This window comes from Rana temporaria, chromosome 3, assembly GCF_905171775.1.
Source record: "Rana temporaria chromosome 3, aRanTem1.1, whole genome shotgun sequence".
Taxonomy (NCBI): Eukaryota; Metazoa; Chordata; class Amphibia; order Anura; family Ranidae; genus Rana; species Rana temporaria.
The window spans coordinates 146,256,032-146,282,589 of NC_053491.1; the positions used below are offsets into that span (position 1 = coordinate 146,256,032).

General features: G+C 43.0%; 1 protein-coding gene across 1 annotated transcript in view; it reads left to right on the plus strand.

Moving 5' to 3' along the window:
* Positions 1-26,558, plus strand: part of TRMU (tRNA mitochondrial 2-thiouridylase) — a 54,337-nt gene that overhangs the window by 27,068 nt on the left and 711 nt on the right. Inside the window, exons 9-10 of the mRNA XM_040343631.1 lie at positions 11,692-11,836; positions 17,824-17,906. Of these exons, the coding sequence (XP_040199565.1) occupies positions 11,692-11,836; positions 17,824-17,906 (228 nt within the window). The remainder of the gene's footprint in view (positions 1-11,691; positions 11,837-17,823; positions 17,907-26,558) is intronic.

The following is a 26,558-nucleotide window of genomic DNA, read 5'->3' on the forward strand; positions in this document are numbered from 1 at the left end:
GCAGGACCCTCGTATGGAGCAGAGATCCAGTACTAGCGCCGCTATTCCTTCTGGTGGATTGGCAAGCACCAGCGGCCTAGTACACCCTGGTCGTTTATCCAGCACTGCAGTAACACTTGGTGACGTGGCGAGTCCCATAAGTGCAGTTCAAGCTGGCGATGTGGCAAGCACAAGTAGTGTCCCGCTGCCACCAAGAAGAAGACAGAGACAGGCCCGTCGTGCCCATAGTGCCCTTCCTGTAGAATTTGCCTATCCTGATTGGGTCCCCACCACTTCTACAGCACCTGTACTTCCCCCATTCACTGGCCAACCCGGTATTCAGGTGGATACAGCGAACTTTACGTCACTTGATTTTTATTCGCTGTATTTCACGGAAGATCTCTATAGATCTATTGTGGACCAGACTAATTTATATGCTGGTATCTACATCGCCGCTAACCCCCAGTCTCGCCTTGCCAAAGAATGGAAACCTCTCGAGGTTTCCGAATTTAAGAACTTTCTGGGCCTTACCCTCAACATGGGCATACACAAATTTCCGTCATTGCGGATGTATTGGTCCACACATCCCATCGACCATATGCCCGTTTTCTCTGCTCACATGGCCAGGAAACGATACGAGGCGATCCTGCGGTTCCTGCATTTCAGTGACAATGCACTTTGTCGTCCACGTGGAGACCCTGAATTTGACCGGCTCTACAAAATTCGGCCCCTCGTAAACCATTTCAACGAACGTTTTGCAGCCTTGTTTAATCCCCAGCAGGTTGTATGCGTTGATGAGTCCCTGATTAAATTTGCTGGCCGCTTGTCTTTCAAACAGTACCTTCCCAGCAAGCGTGCCAGATACGGGGTCAAGCTCTATAAGCTCTGTGACAGGGCCACAGGCTACACATGGAGCTTTAGGGTTTACGAGGGAAAAGATAGTCAGGTAGAGCCGGAAGGATGCCCAGATTACATGGGGAGCGCTGGCAAGATTGTTTGGGACTTGGTGTCACCCTTATTCGGAAAGGGGTACCATTTGTATGTGGACAATTTTTACAGCAGCGTGCCACTTTTTAGCCACTTATTTGATCAACAGATTGGAGCATGTGGCACCGTGCGACCTAATCGCCGGGGCTTCCCCCAGCGGCTTGTAGATGCCCGTATTAGGCCGGGGGCGAGAGCCTGCTGCAGATGTAAAAATTTGCTCGCTGTGAAGTGGCGGGACAATAGGAATGTTTTCGTTCTTACCACCCTTCACGCAGACACGACAGTCCAAATTCATACGGCGACTGGTGTTGTGGAGAAACCCCTCTGTGTCCACGAATATAACCTTAATATGGGAGGGGTGGACCTCAACGACCAGTTAATGGCGCCGTATCATATTGCCCGTAAGACAAGACGCTGGTACAAAAAAGTGTCTCTACATTTATTTCAATTGGCTCTACTGAATGCTCATGTCGTATACAGAGCTTCAGGACGGAATGAATCCTTCCTTCAATTCCAGAGGGATATCATCACAGAACTCCTGTATCCAGGCGGTACTGTACCTCACCATCCCCTACCAAATGCAGTAAGCCGACTGCATGAGAGGCATTTTTCTTATGTCCTCGAGAGTACCCCTACCCAACGAGCCCCCCAAAGAAAATGTGTCTGTACCAAGCGCGGATTTAGGCGTGACACCCGTTATTTTTGTCCCAAATGTCCTGCCAATCCTGGTCTTTGTATTGGTGAATGTTTTGAACGCTTCCACACACACGTTAATTATTAGTGTAGGGTGAAACATTTCACAGGCTAGGCTCACTTACACAGGGTCTCCCAAGATGCCATTGCATTTTGAGAGACCCAAACCTGGAACCGAAAAGTTGAAGTTACAGTTCACAGTTACAAAAAAAAGTGTTAAAAAAAAAAAAAAAAAAAAAAGTAAAAAAAAAACACACAAAAAAATATAAAATAAAAAAACCAAAAATAGTTGTCGTTTTATTGTTCTCTCCCTCTCTATTCTCTCTCTATTGTTCTGCTCTTTTTTACTGTATTCTATTCTGCAAAGTTTTATTGTTATGTTTTTTCATGCTTGCTTTTCAGGTATGTAATTTATTTTACTGTTTTCAGGTACGCCATTCAGCTGTTGCGCGGACTTATTTATCTTGACAGCAACAGCGTTTGCTCCCACGATATATAAAGCCGCGACTCCAGTGCTGTAGGAGGTGATTTCACCACCACAGTTAAAAAAAAAGAGCATATATGCCGAAGCATGGGGGCAGCAGGGGCGGAGGAGCGATTTTGCTCCTAATGCCGCGTACATACGGTTGACATTCCTACGGAGGCTTTCCCGTGGAAAAGTCTGACCATGTGTACACAGCATAGAAAAGTCCGACCGTGTGTACGCGGCATAGAAAAGTCCGACCGTACGCGGCATAACTTTTTTGCGGGAGGATGCCCCCATGCTTTGGCATATATATATTTTAGGCACAGGTTGCGTTAAAAAATGTTTTATTTTTTACTATGTTTTTTTTATAGGTATTTGCTTTGCAGGTATGGTATGATCTTACTGTTATACTGGAATGTTACTTTGTTTTAATGTTAACCATCATTTGCTTAGCAGGTACGCCATTCAGTTGCAGTGCGGATTTATTTAGCGTGACAGCAACAGCGTTTGCTCCCACGATATATAAAGCCGCGACTCCAATGCTGTAGGAGGTGATTTCACCACTACAGTTCAAAAAAGAGCATATATGCCGGAGCATGGGGGCATTAGGGGCGGAGGAGCGATTTTGCTCCTAATGCCGCGTACATACGGTTGACATTCCTACGGAGGCTTTCCTGTGGAAAAGTCTGACCATGTGTACACGGCATAGAAAAGTCCGACCGTGTGTACGCGGCATAGAAAAGTCCGACCGTACGCGGCATAACTTTTTTGCGGGAGGATGCCCCCATGCTTCGGCATATATAAATGGTGCATGTATGCCCATCATTAGAGGTGGATGAAGGGAGGTATTCTAATGGTGGGCATACCCACCGATCAATCTTTTTTTTGTTCAGCCAACAGGCTGCATGAAAAAAAAAAAGATTACAATACATGTCCAACAAGAACCATCAACGTACTGGTATGTTGCTGGACTTTGAATGGTTATACCAGAATGATGCCTGCGGGTTTAGGCATCATCTTGGTATCATTCTTTTCAGCCAGCGGTCGGCTTTCATGTAAAAGCAGTCCTAGCGGCTAATTAGCCTCTAGACTGCTTTTACATTCAGTGGGAGGGAATGTCCCCCCCCCCCCCCCCCAGATATAAACGGCGCCATTGAGAATATGGGAAAGCATTTTATCACACCGATCTTTGTGTGGTCAGATGCTTTGAGGGCAGAGGAAAGATCTAGGGTCTAATAGACCCCATTTAAAAAAAAAAAGAGTACCTGTCACTAACTATTGCTATCATAAGGGATATTTACATTCCCTGAGATAACAATAAAAATGGTAAAAAAATAAATAAATGGAAGGAACAGTTAACAAATAAAATTTAAAAAAGCGAAATAAATATATAAAAAAATAAAAAGCATCCCTGTCCCCCCCCCTGCTCTTGCGCAAAGGCGAACGCAAGCGTCGGTCTGGAGTCATATGTAAACAGCAATTGCACCATGCATGTGAGGTATCACCGCGAAGGGCAGATCGAGGGCAGTCATTTTAGCAGTAGACCTACTCTGTAAATCTAATGTGGTGACCTGTAAAGGCTTTTAAAGGTTTTTAAAAATGTATGTAGTTTGTCGCCACTGCGCGTTTGTGCGCAATTTTAAAGTATGTCGTGTTTGGTATCCATGTACTCGGCCTAAGATCATAATTTTTATTTCATCAATAATTTGGGCAATATAGTGTGTTTTTTAGTGCTTTAAAATAAAAAAAGTGTATTTTTTCCCCAAAAAATGCGTTTGAAAAAACGCTGCGCAAATACTGTGTGAAAAAAAAATTTGCAACACCCACCATTTTAATCTGTAGGGCCTTTGCTTTAAAAAAATATATAATGTTTGGGGGTTCAACTTAACTTTCTTGCAAAAAAATATGTTTTTATGTAAACAAACAGTGTCAGAAAGGGCTTTTTCTTCAAGTGGTTAGAAGAGTGGGTGATGTGTGACATAAGCTTCTAATTGTTGTGCATAAAATGCCAGGACAATTGAAAACCCCCCCAAATGACCCCATTTTGGAAAGTAGACACCCCAAGCTATTTGCTGAGAGGCATCTTAAGTCCATGGAATATTTTAGATTTTGACCCAAGTTGCGGGAAATATATATATATATATATTTGAGGTGCATATACTAGACAGCTGGAAACCTAAATGCACTTCCGGCGCCAATGGGCAGTAAATTACTTGACCCCAAGTGAGGAAAAAGGATGTGAAATCAAGGGTGGTGGGATTATCAAAAGTGATTAAAATTGATAAAAATCCAGAGAAGCAGCTATTATAAAAGTGGGTGAAGAACCCAAATAAAGATATAAAACAAAGTATCAGAATAGTTATGGAACCGTGGTTCAATGATATAAACAGCGCTATGAGATTGATAGTATCTAGCCCAAAATAAGAGCTTTAAATGAGAATGTAGGTGGTGTGCTAGGTGACCAAAAAGAGACCAGGTGTTAGTGCACCCTACACCCTATCTCTAGATTCACCAGGTAATGTGATGGCATCCCCCTCTGGGATGTAACCTTACCACAATATACAAGAGGACTGGCGTGTTAATGTCAGTACTCTCAGGCACACCTTCCTCTATTCTCTGAGTCAGTCACGGTCATTCCATTGCAGGCACATAAAACAAAAAGAAAGTACTATATGGTGAAGTACCGCTTTAAGCAATGACCCACAGATTGTAAAGGAGAGCAAACCCCCTATGCAAATGCCCGTACAGAAATAACAAAGTAAATGAACAAAAAATGCAAGCCTGTGAACTCCTGCTGTCACCGCCGTTCATTAGGCACAAGAGGCCGCCCAAGTGCTGGTAACGCTGGGGAACTGGTGGTCAGCTGTGGAGCGCAGTAAGACTTCCGTGTTGCGCCGATGTAGCCACGCCCTGACGCGTTTCGTCACTTCCGACTTCGACTGAGGGCGTCTCAGTCGAAGTGACGAAACACGTCACTTGGGCGGCCTCTTGTGCCTAATGAACGGCGGTGACAGCAGGAGTTCACAGGCTTGCATTTTTTGTTCATTTACTTTGTTATTTCTGTATGGGCATTTGCATAGGGGGTTTGCTCTCCTTTACAATCTGTGGGTCATTGCTTAAAGCGGTACTTCACCATATAGTACTTTCTTTTTGTTTTATGTGCCTGCAATGGAATGACCGTGACTGACTCAGAGAATAGAGGAAGGTGTGCCTGAGAGTACTGACATTAACACGCCAGTCCTCTTGTATATTGTGGTAAGGTTACATCCCAGAGGGGGATGCCATCACATTACCTGGTGAATCTAGAGATAGGGTGTAGGGTGCACTAACACCTGGTCTCTTTTTGGTCACCTAGCACACCACCTACATTCTCATTTAAAGCTCTTATTTTGGGCTAGATACTATCAATCTCATAGCGCTGTTTATATCATTGAACCACGGTTCCATAACTATTCTGATACTTTGTTTTATATATATATATATATATATAATATATATATAAAAATTTTTTGCGCAAAGTTGTCACTAAATGATATATTGCTCAAACATGCCATGGGCATATGTGGAATTACACCCCAAAATGCATTCTGCTGCTTCTCCTGAGTACGGGGATACCACATGTTTGGGACTTTTTGGGAGCCTAGCCGCGTACGGGACCCCGAAAACCAAGCACCGCCTTCAGCATTTCTAAGGGCGCAAATTTTTTATTTCACTCCTCACTACCTATCACAGTTTCGAAGGCCATAAAATGCCAAAATAGCACAAAAAACCCCCAAATGACCCCATTTTGGAAAGTAGACACCCCAAGCTATTTGCTGAGAGGCATGTTGAGTCCATGGAATATTTAATTTTTTTGCCCCAAGTGATTGAATCATGACCAAAAAAATTAAAATAAAAAAATGTACAAAACATTGTCACTAAATGATATATTTCTCACACATGCCATGGTTATATGTGGAATTGCACCCCAAAATACATTCTGCTGCTTCTCCTGAGTACGGGGATACCACATGTGTGGGACTTTTTGGGAGCCTAGCCGCGTATGAGACTCCGAAAACCAAGCACCGCCTTCAAGATTTCTAAGGACATAAATTTTTGATTTCACTCACACAAATCTTGAAGGCAGTGCTTGGTTTTCGGGGCCCCGTACGCGGCTAGGCTCCCAAAAAGTCCCACACATGTGGTATCCCCGTACTCAGGAGAAGCAGCAGAATGTATTTTGGGGTGCAATTCCACCTATAACCGTGGCATGTGTGAGAAATATATCATTTAGTGACAACGTTTTGTAATTTTTTTTTTTTTTGGTCATTATTCAGTGACTTGGGGCAAAAAAATTAAATATTCCATGGACTCAACATCCCTCTCAGCAAATAGCTTGGGGTGTCTACTTTCCAAAATGGGGTCATTTGGGGGGGTTTTGTGCTTTTTTGGCATTTTATTGCCTTCGAAACTGTGATAGGTAGTGAGGAGTGAAATCAAAAATTTATGCCCTTAGAAATCCTGAAGGCGGTGATTGGTTTTCGGGGTCCCGTACGCGGCTAGGCTCACAAAAAGTCCCACATATGTGGTATCCCCGTACTCGGGAGAAGCAGCAGAATGTATTTTGGGGTGCAATTCCACATATAACTATGGCATGTGTGAGCAATATATCATTTAGTGACAACTTTGTGCAAAAAAAAATCAGTTTGTCATATTCCCGCAACTTGTGTCAAAATATAAAATATTCCATGGACTCGACATGCCTCTCAGCAAATAGCTTAGGGTGTCTACTTTCCAAAATGGGGTCATTTGTTTTTTTGTTTTTTTGCTATTTTGGCATTTTATGGCCTTCGAAACCTTGATAGGTAGTGAGGAGTGAAATCAAAAATTTGTGCCCTTAGAAATGCTGAAGGCGGTGCTTGGGTTTTGGGGCCCCGTATGCGGCTAGGCTCCCAAAAAGTCCCACACATGTGGTATCCCCGTACTCAGGAGAAGCAGCAGAATGTATTTTGGGGTGCAATTCCACATATAACCATGGCATGTGTGAGAAATATATCATTTAGTGACAACTTTTTGTAAACATTTTTTTTTTTTTTTTTTTTTTTTTTCGTCATTATTCAATCACTTGGGACAAAAAAATTAAATATTCAATGGACTCAACATGCCTCTCAGCAGTTTCCTTGGTGTCTACTTTCCAAAATGGGGTCATTTGGGGGGGTTTTGTACTGCCCTGCCATTTTAGCACCTCAAGAAATGAGATAGGCAGTCATAAAATAAAAGCTGTGTAAATTCCAGAAAATGTACCCTAGTTTGTAGACGCTATAACTTTTGCGAAAACCAATAAATATACGCTTATTGCGATTTTTTTTTTTTTTACTAAAGACATGTGGCTGAATACATTTTGGCCTAAATGTTTGACTAAAATTTAGTTTATTCGATATTTTTTACTTTTTGTTATAAGAAAAATCATTTTTTTTCAAAATTTACGGTCTTTTTGCGTTTATATCGCAAAAAATAAAAATCGCAGAGGCGATCAAATACCATCAAAATAAAGCTCTATTTGTGGGAAGAAAAGGACGCAAGTTTCGTTTCGGTACAACATTGCATGACCGCGCAATTACCAGTTAAAGCAGCGCATTGCCAAATTGTAAAAACACCTTGGGTCTTTAGACAGCGTATTGGTCCGGGGCTTAAGTGGTTAAAGGTTACATTTTTTTTTAAATCCTTGCAATACACATAGCTCAACCAGAGGAAATTGTGTATTTTTATTATTTTTTTCCCAACAAAATTTGATGTATGTTCTTTAACCTTTTCGCTGCCAAGTCCGTACGGTGTACAGGCCTACGGCAATGCTTCCAACTGGCCAGGTCCCTGTACGCTGTATGGGCCTACATTCCTCTGCTGTAAGCTTATGGTCACTTTGGTGACCATGAACTTATATCAGAAATGTTCAGCAGACTGCTGAACAAAACAAGAGCTCTGATCAGAGCTATTCGCCTAAAATGGGCTGCCTCTCTACCTCCCACCCGCTGCTTTTACCCCTCCTGCATTGCATAAAATGCTTGCGCTGTTGTAAGTTATGCTGTGTTTGTGTGCAAATGGGTAATTTAGTGGGGATAGCTATTTAAAAAAAAAAAAAAAAAATCGGTAGCACCTTTTTATTCGGCAGGTCACGTGCTTTCAGAAAATATATGGTTTGGTGGGTCTTTTTACATATTCAATTCTCACCATTTCTCAAAAAAGAATTAAAAATTTACAAATATTTGTTATTTATTAAATCAATACAGGGTAAGCTTTTATATTTAGCAGGGATTTTATAAAATTTGCTGTGTTTTTTTTTTTTTTTATCTGCTAATAATGATTTTAGTGATTCTGCGCAGAAAATATTGCTTTGATAAACATTTTGCAAGGCCATTAAAATCGGTAGCACCTTCTTTTTATACTACTGGTCACGTGCTAAATATACGGTTTAAGGGGCCTTTTTCCAAATGAAAACTAAAGGAAAAGGAAACATTTCTAAAAAAAAATGCTGAAATAAAGATCTTGTGCAAAAGAGAAAAACAAATAGTTATTTTGTCCCATGCCTTTTTTTATTTTTTGTATAAAATGGTTTTTATTGAACAGTTTCTTAACATTTGCTTGGCTGTCCATTTTGTCGCTGTATTCTCTCCAACCGAAATCCCAGTGCAAACCATAAATAAGTGATTTAACAAAACTTCTCTTGTGCTCTTGTCTGTTCTCTTTATTGCTGCTGAATGGTGACTGCTTTGTTACTGTGAGTCCATACATAGAATAGCAGGGGGGAGGGGTCACTTAAATGATATCCCAGACATGACCCAGTAACAGCGGCCAAGAATGTGGCTGAGCACCACTATAATAGAAAAAGATCTATAAGAAATATACTTCATAGCTGAGTATCAAAGGATACTAGTATTGGGGGTTGGACAAGAAGGAAAACCAACCCATCTCATACGGTATACTACCTATAGTCAAGCAATAAACAGTTTTGGATAGAGCGAGATACATATTAAAAGGGCTGACGGGTTTTTATTGCTGTCTGCAGCCCCATGAGGGAGATTCACCTTCTCTTTTTGTCATGTTTGCCATTCTTGAAAGGGAAAGTAGAAGAAAATCACAAATTTTGTGTTGTCCCCAGAAAAGTAATAGAGGGGAAATCTTCCAATGGGGACACTAGTTCTGAGGAATTCCCTTAATTTGCAGAGATGTCCTCACTTTGTTTGGCTATGGGACAGGAAGTGAAGGTAAATCTCCGCAATGGGACACAGATGGGGAGAAAATGACAGGGGTTATAACTCTCCCTTAATGATATAAAAATAAACAAGGTGTTTATCAGGATACTGTGAGATTAGAGAGCAACTCCAAATCGGCTGTATATTTTACTAAGGGAGCAGTCTGTGAGTTATCAGTAACATAGGGGCCAGGCTGGGGGACAAAGCCAGTTGCCCCATAGTTTTTTTTTTAATTTTAAGATTAAAGTGGCAATAGACCTTTGTGTTTTTTTTTTGTTTTTTTTTTAAACCACTTCAATACCGGGCACTTGCGCACCTTCCTGCCCAAACCAATTTTCAGCTTTCAGCTCTGTTGCAATTTGAATGACAATTGTGCGGTCATGCTACTCTGTACTCAAACACATTTTTTTATCATTGTGTTCCCACAAATAGAGCTTTATTTTGGTGGTATTTGATCACCACTGCGATCTCCTCCTTTTCTCCCTTTTTTTTTTTTTTTTTTCCGCAGCGTATAAAAAAAAAAAAATACGTGTGTGTGTGTGTGTGTGTGTGTGTGTGTGTGTGTGTGTAAATAAATACTTTCTTCTTCAATGACGGGCACTGATGGGTACATATGAGTGGCACTGATTACTATGGTGGTGGTATTGCTGGGCATCACTTTTTATGTACTATTATGGTGCCAGTCAGTGACCATTTGTGGGCACTGATTGGCACATGTTGGGCATGTTTTGAAACATGTGGATGGCCATGGGGGATTTACTTGTTTGCATCGTGATCAGCCGTGATTGGACACGGCTGATCATGTGGTAAAGAGCCTTCGCCGGAGGCTCTTTACCGAGATCGGAGATGCAGGGTGTCAGACTGACACCCCGCATCACCGATCGCCGGCATGTTATCCTGCTGGACGTCAATTGTCTATTGATCAGGGGAGAAAAGTGGTTAAATATGATAACATATCATATCATGCTTGCCTCCACTGTGCAGTTTGTTTTACAGTGTGGCCCCGAACCTCATCTTCTGGGGTCCCCCGGCGGTGGGCTCCCGAGTGCAGCATTTGCGTCTATAGACACAGAATGCCAGACTCAGCCCTGGCGCCTGCGTCATTGGCTTTAATGGACAGCAGCGGGAGCCAATGCGCTGCACTGCTATCAATCTAGCCAATCGAGAGCCAATAACCCCAGGCAGAGAGGAAGACTGCGTCTCCGCCGAGGGAACGAAAGGCTCAGGTGAGAAAAACGAGGGGGGGGGGGGGGGTCTGGTCAGTATCAGAAGTTTTTTCACCTTGACAGGGTTTTTCCTATTTGTATGATCCGTTGAAGATGAGGCAATTCATCATTAAATCGCACAGATGTCTGCATGAAATTGCACTGACTGGCGGCTTTGAAATCTTGCTGAAGTAGTTTTCAAAGCTGCATTCAGTGTAAACCGGAACTAAGGGATAGAAATATTGCTTTTTTTCTGGTGGGTGCACATGTTTGCTTGTGATTTGGGGGTCGACTGATTATCGGCGCAGCCACTATTCACTTGTTCAAGAATCCGTATCAGTAACAAACTTACTAATATTGCTTCAAGTGGTTGTACCGGGGTGATGCGTGCAGCTGCAGGCATCAACTGCGGTACCATTCTTTAGAGCGGACAGTGGGCTTTCATGTGTAATAACAGCCGATGCAGCTAAGCAGCTGCTCGGCCTTTATTACAGGTAGTGGGAGAGGATACCCCCTCGCGCGGCTCAACCCGGGTCTCCTGTCCCACCTGGAGGCCCGAGCAACCAGCCAAGTACGTCCGTCGGTTGGACCGAGACCAGAACAAAGCCGATTTTGCTTTGTTCGGATCTGAAGCAATGTCATTACATCACTTCCAGTTACTCTCATCCTAAAGGCGCTAGTTTAAATTTTTTTTTTTTTTTAAAGTATTCAAAAATCTTGATCTTGACATTTTGGAATACTTTTAAGTGCAGTGGAGAAGTTATGGATCCCTCCATAAAGAGTACCTGTTACTGCCTATTACTGTCACAAGGGATGTTTACATTCCTTGTGACAGCAATAAAAGTGTTAAAAAAAAAAATGTAACCGAGTGTAAAAATAAAAACGTTAAATCTAAACAATATCGTCTCTCTGCCTTAAAGGCAGCTGAAAAATCGGTATAGGTATGGGCCCAGAAGATAAGGAGATCGGTCAACCCCTATTGTGATTGTATGTGATGAAAGTCCCTCTTATCATGGTTCAGTAGAGGTGGCTTTAATTTCCTCCTCTTACAGTAAAGTGTCTGTCTTAATAAAAAGTGGGATTGCCCTAATTATTCCCCCCCCCCCCCCTGTTTTTTTTTCCCCTCTGCAAGGCTCCGTGTACAGACCACCCAGCTTTGTACAGAGAACGTCTTCAAACAGACAGAGTGCACTGGATCTGTGAAGACCCTCCTGCAGAGTTGGTGAGGTACAAAATGATGGATTGTCATTTCAGATTTCAGCACCAGATGGCGCTAGGTGAGTTCTAATACCTACTGTGTGCTTTATAAGAAAGGACCAAATAAAATGGCAAGAAGTACCTTGGTACTTGCATGATTTTTATTTTTTTTATAACAATTTCTATTAGGGTTGTCCCGATTAACACTTTTTTTTTTTTTTAGGACCAAGTACTGATACTTTATATATTTTTTTTTTTTTCATGTGTCCTTGTGTCCCCAAATGCAGCCAACCTGTGTAGGCCGGGTGATCGGTCTATCAAAGTGCACAGACAGAGGGGGAGGGGCTATATATGAAGACACGCGGCCGGGAACACACAGCTATTGAAATGAAAGCTGTTATTTTCCCTGTGCGCTGATCAACTAGACGGCGCAGCAGCTCTCCTCCCTCTTCTCCATTAGTGACATTCACATGTTGACATTCTATTTTACTTAGCGGCGGACTGCTCTGTTCTGCTCTCCACCCACTCTCAAGTACTCACGCAAATGCTCAGTATCAGTACCGATACTGATGCTAGTATCTGTATCGGGACAACCCTAATTTCTATGCCCACAGAATTCAAGTTTATGTATTATGTACATCTAGTTTCCCAAAAATCGGTGTGATATTATATTGGTTCGTACTGGTGTGAATAGTGTGATAAATACTTTGCTGTTTAATACAAGCATTGCCATCATGTAAGGAGGCAAATTCTGTGTCGGAATGCACCAAATTGCAAATTTAATGGTATGTAAATCTCAGATCTGCTATTTTTAGTATGTTTTGTATTGTTACTGTATACAGTTTTCTTAAGGCCCTTTTCACACCAGGGCGGGAGGTGCAGTGGTGGTATAACGGCGCTATTTTTAGCGGCGCTATACCGTAGGAATTGCGGCGGTATCCGGCCGCTAGCGGTTTTAACCCCCGCTAAAATGGTTATAACCACCGGCAATGCGCCTCTGCAGTGGCGCGTTGCCGGCGGTATTACCGTGGTGTCCCATTGTTTTCAATGGGAAGGAGCGGTAAACTCACCGCTCCAAAGATGCAGCAAAAAAAAAAAAAATGCCCAGCGTATGTTAAGCCTTACCAGTAATGTCCTTGCCCACTTGATGGTGCCATTAGCAGCAGTGTTGTCGGCTAGCCATCTCTCTCTCTCTCTCTCTCTCTCTCTCTCTCTCTCTCTCTCTCTCTCTCTCTCTCTCTCTCTCTCTCTCTCTCTCTCTCTCTCTCTCTCTCTCTCTCTCTCTCTCTCTCTCTCTCTCTCTCTCTCTCTCTCTCTCTCTCTCTCTCTCCCTCTCTCCCTCTCTCCCTCTCCCTCCCTCTCTCCCTCTCTCCCTCTCTCCCTCTCTCCCTCTCTCCCTCTCTCCCTCTCTCCCTCTCTCCCTCTCTCCCTCTCCTTTTTTTTTTTTTTGTCACATGCACAAGCTTTTGCTCTGCATACACAATAACAAGTAGAATCTTCTGGATTTTTCACAGCTTTTTTGACATGGGTATGTTTGTATGTGTATTCGTATCATATCTGTAAGTATATTTAAAAAAAAAAACCCACTGAGATAAAGTTAAACAATTTTTTGGCACAATAAGGTACAGTTCATCTAGATACCAGGTTTCTGGTCTGCTCATATAGCTGTGTGCTTACTTTTTATGTACAGTACTGTGCAAAAGTTGTGAAGAAATGCTATAAAGTAGGAATGTTTTCAAAATATATATATATATATATATATATATATATATATATATTTTAATCTTTTATATTTAAAGCGGATGTGCCACTAAAAACATGTATTAAAAGCCAGCAGCTACAAATACTGCAGCTGCTGACTTTTAATATAAGGACACTTACCTGTCCTGGAGTCCAGCGGTGATCGCAGCAGATGACGAGCGATCGCTCGTCACCCTGCTGCTCCCCCCTCCATCCACGGTGAGGGAACCAGGAAGTGAAGCGCTCCGGCTTCACTGCCCGGTTCCCTACGGCGCATGCGCGAGTCGCGCTGCGCCCGCCGATTGGCTCCCGCTGTGTGCTGGGAGCCGAGTGTTCCCAGCATACAACGGGGGACGGACGGAAGGTAAGGAAAAAACCCGTCCTTTGCCCGTATCGTAGGGCCGGAAGTGGGTGCAGATACCTGTCTGTAGACAGGTATCTGCACCCCCCTCCCCCCTGAAAGGTGTCAAATGTGACACCGGAGGGGGGGAGGGTTCCGATCAGCGGGACTCCACTTTAGAGTGGAGATCCGCTTTAACCGCTATAGACAAGACGTCTGCAGCGCGGACCTGAAGTGCCGAGTGGACGTCTTTAGACGTCCTTGTTAACATTCCCCGCGCGCGCCGTGGGTAAACACTGTCCCAGCGCATCGCTGGGAAGCCGATGCGTGTACCTGGTGGCCGCGATGTTTGCCGGGTACACGCGATCGGCGGGTACACAGCAGGGACGTGGAGCTCTGTGTGTAAACACAGAGCTCCACGTGCTGTCAGAGGAGAGGAGACCGATCTGTGTCCCTTGTACATAGGGACACAGCATCGGTCACCCCCCTCCCCCCACACAGTTAGAACACACCCAGGGAATACATTTAACCCCTTCCTTACCCCCTAGTGTTAACCCCTTCACTGTTATTCACATTTATTCAGTAATTAGTGCATTTTTATAGCACTGATCGCTGTATAAATGTGAATGGTCCCAAAATTGTGTCAAAAGTGTCTGATATGTCCGCAATATCGCAGGCCTGACAAAAAAAATCGCAGATCGCCGACATTACTAGTAAAAAATAAATCATAAATCTATCCCCTATTTTGTAAGCGCTATAACTTTTGCGCAAACCAATCAAACGCTTATTGCGTTTTTTTGTTTTTTTTTTAAATGGGATATTATTATAACAAAAAGTAAAAAATATTGTGTTTTTCAAAATTTTATAGCGCAAAAAATAAAAATCGCAGAGATGATCAAATACCACCAAAAGAAAGCTCTATGTGTGGGGAAAAAATAAAAAATATAATAATAATAATATAAAAATATAATTTGGGTACAGTGTTGTATGACCGCGCAATTGTCATTCAAAATGCGTCAGCGCTGAAAATTGGTCTGGACACGAAGGGGGTTTAAGTGCCCAGTAATGAAGTGGTTAATCAAGTTACAAAATGCAAAGTGAGCCAACAGAAAAACAATCTAAATAGATATTCTGTGTTATCCTTCAAACGGCATCAATTTTTTAAGTACACTTGCACACCGTTTTTTAAAGGAGCTCAGCAGTTGGTTGTTTTCAACATTTTGAAGAACTAACCACAGATCTTCTGTGGATGTAGGCTGCCTCAGATCCTTCTGTCTCGTCATTTAATCCCAGACAGACTCTGTTGAGATCGGGGCTCTGTGAGGAGGAAAAACACCATATCCAGGACTCCTTGTTGGTTGATTTATTACAGGTACTTGTATAGCACCGTGAATTTACACATCTATTGTACATTCACATCAGTCCCTGCCCTCAAGGAGCTTGCAATCTAAGGCCCCGTACTCACATTCATACATATACACGGGCCAATTTAGACAGGTGCCAGTTAACCTACCATGTCTTTGAAGTTTGGGTAGAGGCCTGGGGACCCAGAGGAAACCCACGCAGGCTCAGGGAGAACATGCAAACTCCAAGCATGTAGTGCCATGGTTGGGATTTGAACCAACAACCCTAGTGCTGCTAGGCATAAGTGCTAACCACTTGGCCACTGTGCTGCCCATAGTTCTTAATGACATTGGCAGTATGTTTGGGGTCTTTTTCCTGCTGTAGAATAAATTTGGGGTGTTTTTAAAAAAAAATAATAATAATTCAGTTACCAAAATGAGGAATAAAGGCAAACTTATTAACACTTCTATTTCTGAAGGCTTACAGCATTTTTCACACTTGCCTAAAACTTTTGCACAGTACTGTATGTACCCAAAATAAAAATCTATTTTCCTTTTTTGTTAAACCATCGTTCTCTGTTCCTACACATACGTTGGTGATCAGGCCAATTAATACAAACCTATACATGAAAGACTTGTAAAGTACACTTGCTCCATCCTGGAACTTAACTGAGAATATGAACACTAGACAATCGGCCAAAAATCGCCATTATCCATCTTACCTGAAGAAGGTTCCCTGTGCATACATTCTTTTTTGTATTCGTTCTTTGTAAAGTAATTTTGTTTCTGTGCTTGTTGAAATCAGTCCAATGTGCATGTGTTAATAGGCATACCTTTTACTATCCACCATTTGTTCCTGTCGCAGGGATCCTGTGTAAATTTTGCTTGACATGTCTGTGTTATTTTAGGAGCTATTAGAAAGTGTGTACAGCATTCTGTGGGACTTTTTTATTCCATATAATGTACCAAGAGCGCTCTGTAATCCCCAAGAAATGCATTACTTGTCACATCTTGTTGGAATTGTCTCAGACTATTTTCTTGTCAATGGTTACATTGTTCAGAGGTTAAGGAGAAGTATAATTGCTATGTGCATGATAATGAATATAGAGCAAAATTTACACCCTGCATAGAGGTGGAAACTGCTTGCCATTTGCTTTGGCGTTAAACGTGACGCGCACGTCAGATCAAAATGTTCAAATATGCTCCAAACAGTGCTCCATTTTGGAATGTGAAAAGAAATATGGAACTTATTATTCAGATGCCCTTGTGATTTTTGTGCTGAAAAAGCCCCCTTTGGCTTATACTTGCGTCTCACTGTGTCCATCTGCAGCATCAAGCACCTGATCTTACGGCGCTGTGACATGCAGTCTAGTTGGCGGCTGTCCAGTGTAACAAAGCCCCACTTACAGTAGCTGCTGCTTTTTTCACCCTAGGCTTATACTCGAGTCAATACGTTTTCCCATTTTTTTTTGTGGCAAAATTGGGTGCCTCTGCTTATATTCGGGTCGGCTTATACTCGAGTATATACAGTACATTGATAGAAATTGCAGTAGACACAAGCCGTGTCATTTGTATTGTCTGTACAGGCATTGTCCCAAAAACCGGCTACAAATGCATCCTACAGGTAAATTCACATCTTTGACAAATTTTGCTATCCCCCTGGTTTACTGCAGGAGGTTGTAGCTGAGACCCCTGGACATATATGGGTTGCTTTGTGGATGATCTGGCTCAAAGTTGGTGATTCAGAAAGTATTGACACCATGCAACTTGCATTTTTAGGAGTACATATTTATTTCTTGCACGACAAGTTTTCTTTAAGTTTAGCTGTAAAATACTTGCTTTTCCTGAAGAAAGTGGTATTTTTCACACTAAAATAGCTGGTCACACGTTCTTTGCATTGGCAGGTATTTCTGTTAAAGTGCAGTCACCTATAGTAGCCAATGAATATGTACTCTGCTGAAGTAGAACCAATGTGTGATGGATTCTACTAGGTTGCCATTGATCACTGCACATAACTGATCTCTATTAAATGAGGCAGAAAGAAAGGATTACTGTTAAAATGAACTAAAGGCCAAACCATACAGGCAGGCTATTAATTGCAAAAGAGACTTGCAATAAAATACTTACCTGCCTGTTCGCAGTCCTCTGCAGAATGTACAATGCGTTGTGCATGTGCAGCTCAGTTTAAATTTCGGACACAGTGGCAGGACGAATGATGCAGATGCATGATGTCATTTTATACCAGCTGATCATGACTGCCAAAGACCGGGACCTGGAAGAGGCCGAGGAGAAGATTCTGGTAAGGGACCTCGTGGGCATCTGACCATTGTCTGCCTACTTGGCAACATGTTACACCCTAAATACTTTGTGTGTAACATGGTCTTGAAGGTTCAAAATGGAAAGTTTATAATGATAAAGTGAAACGATTAGGACCGATGGACTGCAAAAATAGTTATCCAACCTTGAGGGAGATTTCTTCCTCAACTTCCCTCATTTAAAATAAAAAAATTACAATTTCTAGTTTTGGTTGATAACATTTTGTGCAGCTAAAGCAGTAGACCATTTGTTAAATATTTCACATCATTCCACCAAGCTGTAAAAAAAAAAAATTCTTATTCTTTAACACACATTTTTCATGTTTCAGTACCTTGTTTATTAACCCTAAACCAGGATGGCTCAGTTTGGGTAACCTTGAAAAAGCCAATAAGAGCCTTGACACCAGGACAGGTGAGTACAGAAATAGTCCAGAAGTCTGCCATAGGATGCATGTAAAATTCTTTGCAATAGGAGTGTGTGTTTTTTTTTATATAGCACCAACAGTTTATACAGTGCTTTTATATTGTAAATACATACTATACTTGTCCTTTTACTCATGGATATATCATTTTTTTTTATTTTTTTTTATCATTTATCAAGGGGCATAAGATCGGTAGAATCAGGAATATTGGGTTATATTGCTGGACACTGACAAACCAAAAGGCCTTTGTACAGCCAAGTATAACGCCACCCTTTTCCATAATGCTCCAGGTTTATTTTATTTTTTCCCTTTTTTTTTTTTTTTTTTTTTTTTTTTTAAAGATTCTTGATTATGTTGCTGAGCTGGGATTTGCTATGCAGTATCTGGATTGGCTAATCTTTGGCACCATCTTGGAGGCCATACCCAGTATTGCGGGGCTAGCATGTAATGTAATCTCTGCCTCCACTTGACTTCTATCAAATCTGCCTACCTCCTAAGGAAAGACCAACGGATCTCTATGCTCCCCTGGAAGAGCTACTGGGTCAAGAAGTCTTTTGGTCTTTCTAAGAGGTTTCTACTTAAAGCAGGAGTTCACTCGAAAATAAATTTTTAACATTAGATTCATGCTCATTTTGTCAAGGGGAATTGGGTAGTTTTTTTAAAAATGAAGCAGTACTTACCGTTTTAGAGAACGATCTTCTCCGCTGCTTCCGGGTATGGTCTTCGGGACTGGGCGTTCCTATTTGACAGGCTTCCGACGGTCGCATACATCGCGTCACGAGTAGCCGAAAGAAGCCGAACGTCGGTGCGGCTCTATACGGCGCCTGCGCACCGACGTTCGGCTATTTTCGGAAAATCGTGACGTGATAGATGCGACCGTCGGAAGCCTGTCAATCAAATAGGAACGCCCAGTCCCGCAGCCCATACCTGGAAGCGGCGGAGAAGATCGCTCTTTAAAACGGTAAGTGCTGCTTAGATTTAAAAAAAAAACTACCCGATTCCCCTTGACAAAATGAGCCTCAATCTAAGGTTAAAAATTAACATTTCCGGGTGAACCTCCACTTTAAACCCGTTTGTCATTTTCAAAGCCAAAGGGCCATCGGCCCCATCCTTAATCTCAAGATACTCGACTGGGTTGATTTACTAAAACTGGAGAGTGCAATAATCTGGTGCAGCTGTGCAGGGTAGCCAATCAGATTCTAACTTTAGCTTGTTCAATTAAACTGTGATCAAAAAGAAATCTGGAAGCTGATATTTGCAGAGCTGCACCAAATTTTGCGCTCTAGTTATAGTAAATCCCATTTCTTGGATTCCATGCAAAAAAAATCAACAGATTGGTCATTGCCTACCTCCATACAGGAGACTGTGTGGTCATTGGTGATGCATAATTGCATGTCCCCCCATCTTTCCAGCACCTCCAAAGATTTTAGTTTTTTTTTTTGTTTTTGTTTTGCTGTGGGGACACAACATTACTAGTTTTGTTGCCTTTTTCTTTTGGTCTCCAGACTTGACTATGCAAATGCCCTCTATCTCGGACTCCCTAAATACCAAATCGCTCGTCTGCAAGTCGTTCAAAATACGGCCGCTCTACTTGTGACTGGGAAAAAACCATGGGAATCAATCTCACCTTCGCTGAGATGCCTTCATTTGTTGCCCGTAAAAGACAGAATCACCTTCAAGGCACTCTGTCTAACGCATAAGTGTGTTCAAGGAAACGCCCTCCAATATCTATGCGATAAACTAAAAGCACACAACCCCAATCGCATTCTGCGATCCACCACCAAAATCTACTCCAGATACCCAAAGCCAGATACAAGTCCAAAGGAGAACGAAGATTTGCAGTCCAAGGACCTAGACTATGGAACGCTCTACCAACCAGCATCCGTCTGGAGGTGAACTACTTGGCCTTCAGAAGAAAAATCAAAACCCATCTCTTCTGAGGGCAAAAAAATATATAAGTTATAAGTTATAAAAATATAAGTTTCTCACTCGGTCTGCCTGTGATACATTTTTTTTTATTTCTTTTTTTAATTATTATTTGCACCAACCTAAACATAAAATACTTTTTGTTCTGCACACGTGTGGGACCTTTCTCACAACTGGACCATGCTATGGAAGACTTCAATATCTTGGTTCTTAAAGGGAATTTCAAAACTATTCAGGAAAGAAAAACTTCAAACCAAGAATGATATTTCTAAATGGTTGCAACTCAGTTTTGGCTGCCTGGGACAAGGTACAATCTCCGTATCTACCAATGAGTCTGACTACCAGGATCAGGATGTTTTTGGCCTGTTGGCTCACCATCCCAGCCCTAGTATCGGGCAAATATTTTCTTCCATTATTCTGAAAAGTCCTTATGACAGATGCCGGTGATCTGCCAAGCTTGTTCCTCTTAACAGCTGATGATCAGCTGTTACGTTCGGCTACTTCCGTAGCCTGCTACTGCGCATGCCCGGAGTCTGCGCAGTCGGTTGTGGAACTTCTCGGGTGCTCGCTGACTGGTGCCCTGGATTGGCCGCTCTATTGTCAGTCAGTGAGCTCCTCCTGCTCCGTCAGCCCCATAGAGCCGCACACAGCCCCCCCCCCCTCTTCGATGCCCAGGGATCCCGCGGACACAAAAAGCGTCGGCTTAGTGGGGTGATGTCACCCTTCCTGCAATATGTCAGACGGGGAAAGCATGTAGAAGGGGATGGTAGGTGTTGTGTAGGACGGCGGTGTGCTCAGTCCATACAGAGGGGGATCCTCTCTCCTCCCCCATCGCACAACAGACGCCCCTTTGCTCTGCATCCTGATCTGCCAAGCTGTGTTCCTCCTAACAGCTGACGATCAGCTGTTTCGTTCGGCTATTTCCGTAGCCTGCCCATAGCCTATTACTGCGCATGCCCAGAGTCTGCGCAGTTGGGTGTGGAACTTCCCATATGGTGGAACAAGGATGTTAAGTCACCGGCCTGACAGATTGGAGAGGCGTTTTGGACACTCTGATAGTGCAGAGAAGGTGGCCACCAGCAGAAGCGCTGCTCGCTTTAAAATCCTGGAGCTCTGTATGATTCTTCTATCCCTCTAAAGCTGAACTCCTTGACTGCAGTCATCAGATTCAGTAAGACAGCGTAACAGCAGTGGTATACACCAGTCATCAGGGAGGAAGCAGGAGTGTTATTGTGGAAAGTAAAGTGGAGTGGCTTCTGTCTTCATGTTCCAACCTTATTTGCTGTCCACATTTCTAATGTGGACACATGGCAAGCGGTTTACCTTGATTATCACCCTCTGAACTTGAGAGAATGGTCGCTTCACTTAGAGATGTTCTCAGGACTTGTGTCTCAGTTGGGGGGTGCCAGATGTTTACCTCCTAGCCTTCATGTTCAACAACGAACTGGACAGGTTTGTCTCCAGGTACAGGAATCCACTGGCCGAATCTGTGGATCGCTGGTTGCACCTTGGGATCAGTACTGCTTGATCTTTGCCTTTGCTCCTCTGAGGCTCTTATCGGCTCTGCAGGATCATGATGTAGGGCATTCTGGTGATTTTCACTGTGTCAAACTAACCCAGAAGAGCATGGTACTCTCACCTCATCAGATTCCTGGCAGACACCTCATGGGCCCTTCCTGATCTGTATCCTGTCTCAAGGGCCAAGCTACCACCCTGCTTCACGGTCATTATTTTGATGGCATGAATGTATAAACCCAGGTTCCAAGAGATGGAGATCTGTCATTCATACGCTCCTGCGGGCGAGAATTCTAGTGGGCAGCCTTGTCTTGCAAAGAACCTTTCCTTATTGTCTTGAGACCCAGAACTTTCTTTCTAAATGGGTCTTTACTTTCCACCTTAACCTGAACATTGAATCCAGACAGTAGATCGAATTGTGGAACTTTTAGAGGTGCTAACACTTTTCAGAAAAAGATGCGCACACAAGATATAGATTTAAAAAACAAAAATCTATTTATTATACATTGTTTAAAAAGATGCACATCATAGTATTTATTGTTTTAACAATGCATAGTAAATTTGATCTTTTCCTGAAAATGTTGGCACCACTAAAGTCCCAAACTTCAATCTCCTGGCTGGATTTATGTTTTTGGGGATGTGTTGCATTATTTACCCACCAACCCCATTGCTTATATAAGACTTGGGGCCCTTTCACACGTACGGACCGTATGTCCGCATTTTCATCCGTCCGTTGCGGATGAAAACGGGACATACATGGGTCCCTATGTGATTACGGGTGTCAACGGATGACCATCCGCTGACGCCCGTAATTTGTCCGCCTCCGCAAAGATCCGCATTTTCGGACGGAAGAAAACCCTATTTTTCTTCCGTCGATCGGATGAACATGGACATACGGTCCGTGTTCATCCGGTTCCCCATAGGGGAGAGCGGAGGAAAGACAGGGCGGTCCCTGCACAGTGTGTGGGGACCGCCCTGTCAGCTCAGCTGGGATTTTACGGAGGATACCTGCTGAGCTGTACGGACACACGGAAGGGGGATCATTACTGATCCGCCCCGTGTGACAGGGCCCTTAACCCAAACATTGTTCGACCATCTCCTCTGTCCTGGTTCATATAAAGGAGATATCACTCCATTGCTTGGGTGTGGTTAGAGCTGTTTGTGTTTTACAGTCTACTTCGCGTTCTATTTCTCAGTGGCTCAAGGAGAACATTTTTCAGGTCTACCACCTCAAGGATAAGGTTCCACATTTTCTATTAGAGGCACACTCCACACTGATCTGGGCTTTTTAGCATCCAGCTTCTGTTTCCAGATAGGCCTCTACCTAGTCTTCTTCTATTTACCCATCCTCAAGCTTTTTTACCAAGTGCATTTTCAGGCATCTGCAGATGCAAGCTGTGGACATAAGATCCTACAGGCAGAGCTTTTAAAGTAAATTAAACATCTGCATGTGATTCACTATCCAAAAGGTGCATACAATCTATAAATCAAATATTCAATTGATGTAAATCCAAGAAGTGAGTGTAGTGCAAGAAAAAGTTATAAAAGTCCACGTGAATAACCAGAAATTTCTTCTCCGAAAACTAATAGATTTGCATTCATCACCAAGAACATGTATTATCATCCTTGTGCAAAGCCTCCAACCCAGATGGTAAGAATGCATGCTTACTCCATAGAAGTGACTTTCTATCACTAGAAAGATTAAGATCAGAGCCTTTTCGACCTATCAAACACAGGTCTCTTAGGAGCGACTTCCAGGCGCTCTCTGTAGGAGGCAATGAATCGTGGTCCTCCGCCAAAACATCCTCCTCATGGACTGTGGCTAAGAGTATAGAAACAGAATGTGCCAATAGTGTAAATTCTTCTCAAATGTGTAAAATTTTAAATTATACTTGCATCATAAAAATCATCATAGCGTCAAACAATGTGCAAATTCTTTACCGACAATAAATTAAACACCCGAACTTCCGGGATCAGTAGGGCGCAATGACGTTGGCACGCAGCTCCGCCCTATGCATTTTGTCACATGCGTTGTCGTCCAGGAAACATGCCCATCATGGGAGTTGGAGGTTTTTTTTTTTTTTTTTTTTTTTGGCTGACCAAAGGCCTCTTTAAGTTTGTCAGTGTGCAATTCCCCCTAAAGGTGGCAGCATAACTCGGTGTTCCTGATTCAACTGATTCTTTGTCCCTTTAATGGGCCCCAAGAAAACGTATTTTATGGCAAGTACAAACACTCCTGTTCTTTTCAAGGGAAATTATACAATTGTTTAGGTCGGTTTTATTATATTATATTTTTAACCTTTTGTGAAACCTAATATATGAAAGAGACATTAGCATTCATCTGACGGTTGGGTAGAAAACTGCCGATCCTGCCCTTGTATGTGCAACATACCTTCTAAAAAAGATTGCATATACTGTACTTGCCTCGCTAATGGCCTGTTTTTTGAAATGCCACTGCTTTCCTGGCTTCTGCAAATATTCACGCTTTCTTGTCTGTACATACCTGCTCCGCATGTCCCTCACTGTGTTTTCTTCCACTGGTTCATACATCGTCACAGGATATACAGACTGATGGGATGGACTGAAGTGAGTGATGAGGGAAGCCAGTTGAATACTTGCAGAGGACAGTGTGCTGTTAACTGAGGACTTTTCAAATAATGGGCTGCTGGAAAGATGCACAGTCTTTTTAGTAGGTATGTTGTACATACAAGTAACCCTGTGCTGAGAGGCTCCCTTTTTAAAGAGACCCTGTTAACCTGCCCATGCAAAGCAAAGTGGCAGTGTCTCTGCAAAGTGCATCCCCTGACCCCAATAACTGCACCTTATTTGTGTTCCGTATCTGCTGTGTCTGTAACCTCGCTCCCCAGTATTGTGTCCGTACTCGGGTGCAGTGATTGGCTGCAAGGCCCAGGTACCATTTTAGGGGAACAGGTCATATGCTTTCTCCTATACCTGGAAGTGGCAAGTGGGCTGTGGAGTAGCAAGAAGCCATGAAGGATCATGGAAAAGGTGTGCATGTGTAGGAAGGTCAGGCATGCCCTTTGCAGAGACACTTACTTTACCTTGAATGAGTATTTTTGCATATATTGCCATGATTGGAATTAACAAATTGAGGCACCTGTGGCATAATTTCCTATGTTAAAAGATAAGAGCAAGTAAATATATGGCTTGTGTGTGTTGTTTTTTTTTTCCTCCTTTTTATGGCTTTAGCTTGGGGCAGTGGTGGTCAACCTTTCTTGACACAGGGGGCAGCAAGTGCAGCCCCTCATATCAGCAAAGTGCTGCACATAACATGCAGTGAATATAATGATATAGAAAGCTCTCGAACATGCAACAGGAGACATGATGAAAGACTATGGGTGTGCTAGAAGTGATGGTCAAAACCTGCAAACATACTTGACAAGTTGTTGGAGAATGGGGAGTCATAGATTAGAGACAGCAATTACACAAAAAAATCCTCCTGCGCTCTGGTGTTTCGCCAAACCGGGTACAGCAGTATAGTCTAACGGCAAAGTCTGAAGTCTTGCAGCCCTCCACAGAAAAAAGGGTGTTCATATGGCTAAAAGAAAAAGGAGGGCGCACCGACCTTGTGCATTACCACTTAAATGTTTTAATTAAAAACAGAATAAAAAGCAATGGTCCTACTCTCAAAATAATTATAAGCAAGTGCTTTTCAGACAGCTGGACTGGACCTCACGGCACCTGCCAGTAGAACTTCAGACATCTAAACGGCTGACGCGTTTCTGGGGCGTACCCCCTTCTTCAAAGCCTACAGGGTCAGTGAGACCTCTCTCCTGCTGCATGTCCTCCTTAATATAGGTATGTGTGTATGTATGCACATGTGCAAGGGCGGCCCCCAACGCTAATGGCCACTGATTGTCAGGCCCCACCCCTTTCCTCGGAACCTCACCCATCCAGACTGCCACCCCAAAAAGGCGTGCACATGTGTGGTATAGAGAGGCACATTGTGTCAAGATGATCCCTGCACCGCTGTAGACTCGATAGCCTCCTTGTTTTATGTTTGATAACAGGGGTCACCAGGAAAAGAAAGGGGAAAAAAAAAGGGGGGGTGAGCATGATCTAAAAGGAGTCCTTACCTGCTCCCCCTTGTGTTGCAGGACAGGAGCCATGATGGGGTGCACAATCACTGACCAGGAACACTCAGGCTATTGAGATGATGGCAGCAAACGCTCCCATCATGGCTCCCATCCTGCATCTGACCATCTGGGCACTGCCCCGTTTTTTAGATCATGCTCACCCCCCCCTTTTTTTTTTTATTTATTTCTTTTCCTGGTGACCCCTGTTATCAAACATAAAACAAGGAGACTATTGAGTCTACAGCGGTGCAGGGATCACCTTGACACAATGTGCCTCTCTATACCACACTTGTGTATGCCTTTTTGGGGTGGCAGTCTGGATGGGTGGGGTTCTGAGGAAAGGGGTGGGGCCTGCCAATCAGTGGCCATTAGCGTTGGGGGCCGCCCTTGCACATGTGCATACATACACACATACCTATATTAAGGAGGACATGCAGCAGGAGAGAGGTATCGCGGACCATCTAGGCTTTGAAGAAGGGGGGTACGCCCCAGAAATGCGTCGGCTGTTCAGATGTCTGAAGGTCTACTGGCAGGTGCCGTGAGGTCCAGTCCAGCTGTCTGAAAAGCGCTTACTTATAATTTTGCGAGTAGGACCAATGCTTTTTATTCTGTTTTTAATTTAAAATTAAAGTGGTAATGCACAAGGTCGGTGCGCCCTCCTTACTTTTTGAGTCCTAGATTAGAGACACATTATATCACTCGTTGAGATCATTGCTGTTACAAATTGGTGCTTTCACATTTGTGCTCCTATATTATTTGTGCCACATTTTGATATTTCTCTTAGCAAGGTTCTTCATAAAAGATCAGAGGGGAAAAAGCATGCAAGAAGAATGAGTAGAACTGAAAAAAGTAAGCGCATGGGAAGGAAATTAACAAGCCATTTAACTAGAACGTAGTCTGACAGCTATTTTATCTTCACTAACTTGAGCAAGCTGCAAGGGCCACACAATGTGCAAGAGGCCGTATGTTGGGCACCAGGGGCTTAGGGTGAAATGTTTGGGGACTGCTACTGCTAATGATGACCTCCTTCTACTTGGTGAGTCTTTGCTCCAGAAGTATGCAGATCAGGAAAATCTCTTAATTGCCATTCTTGTACTGAAGCTA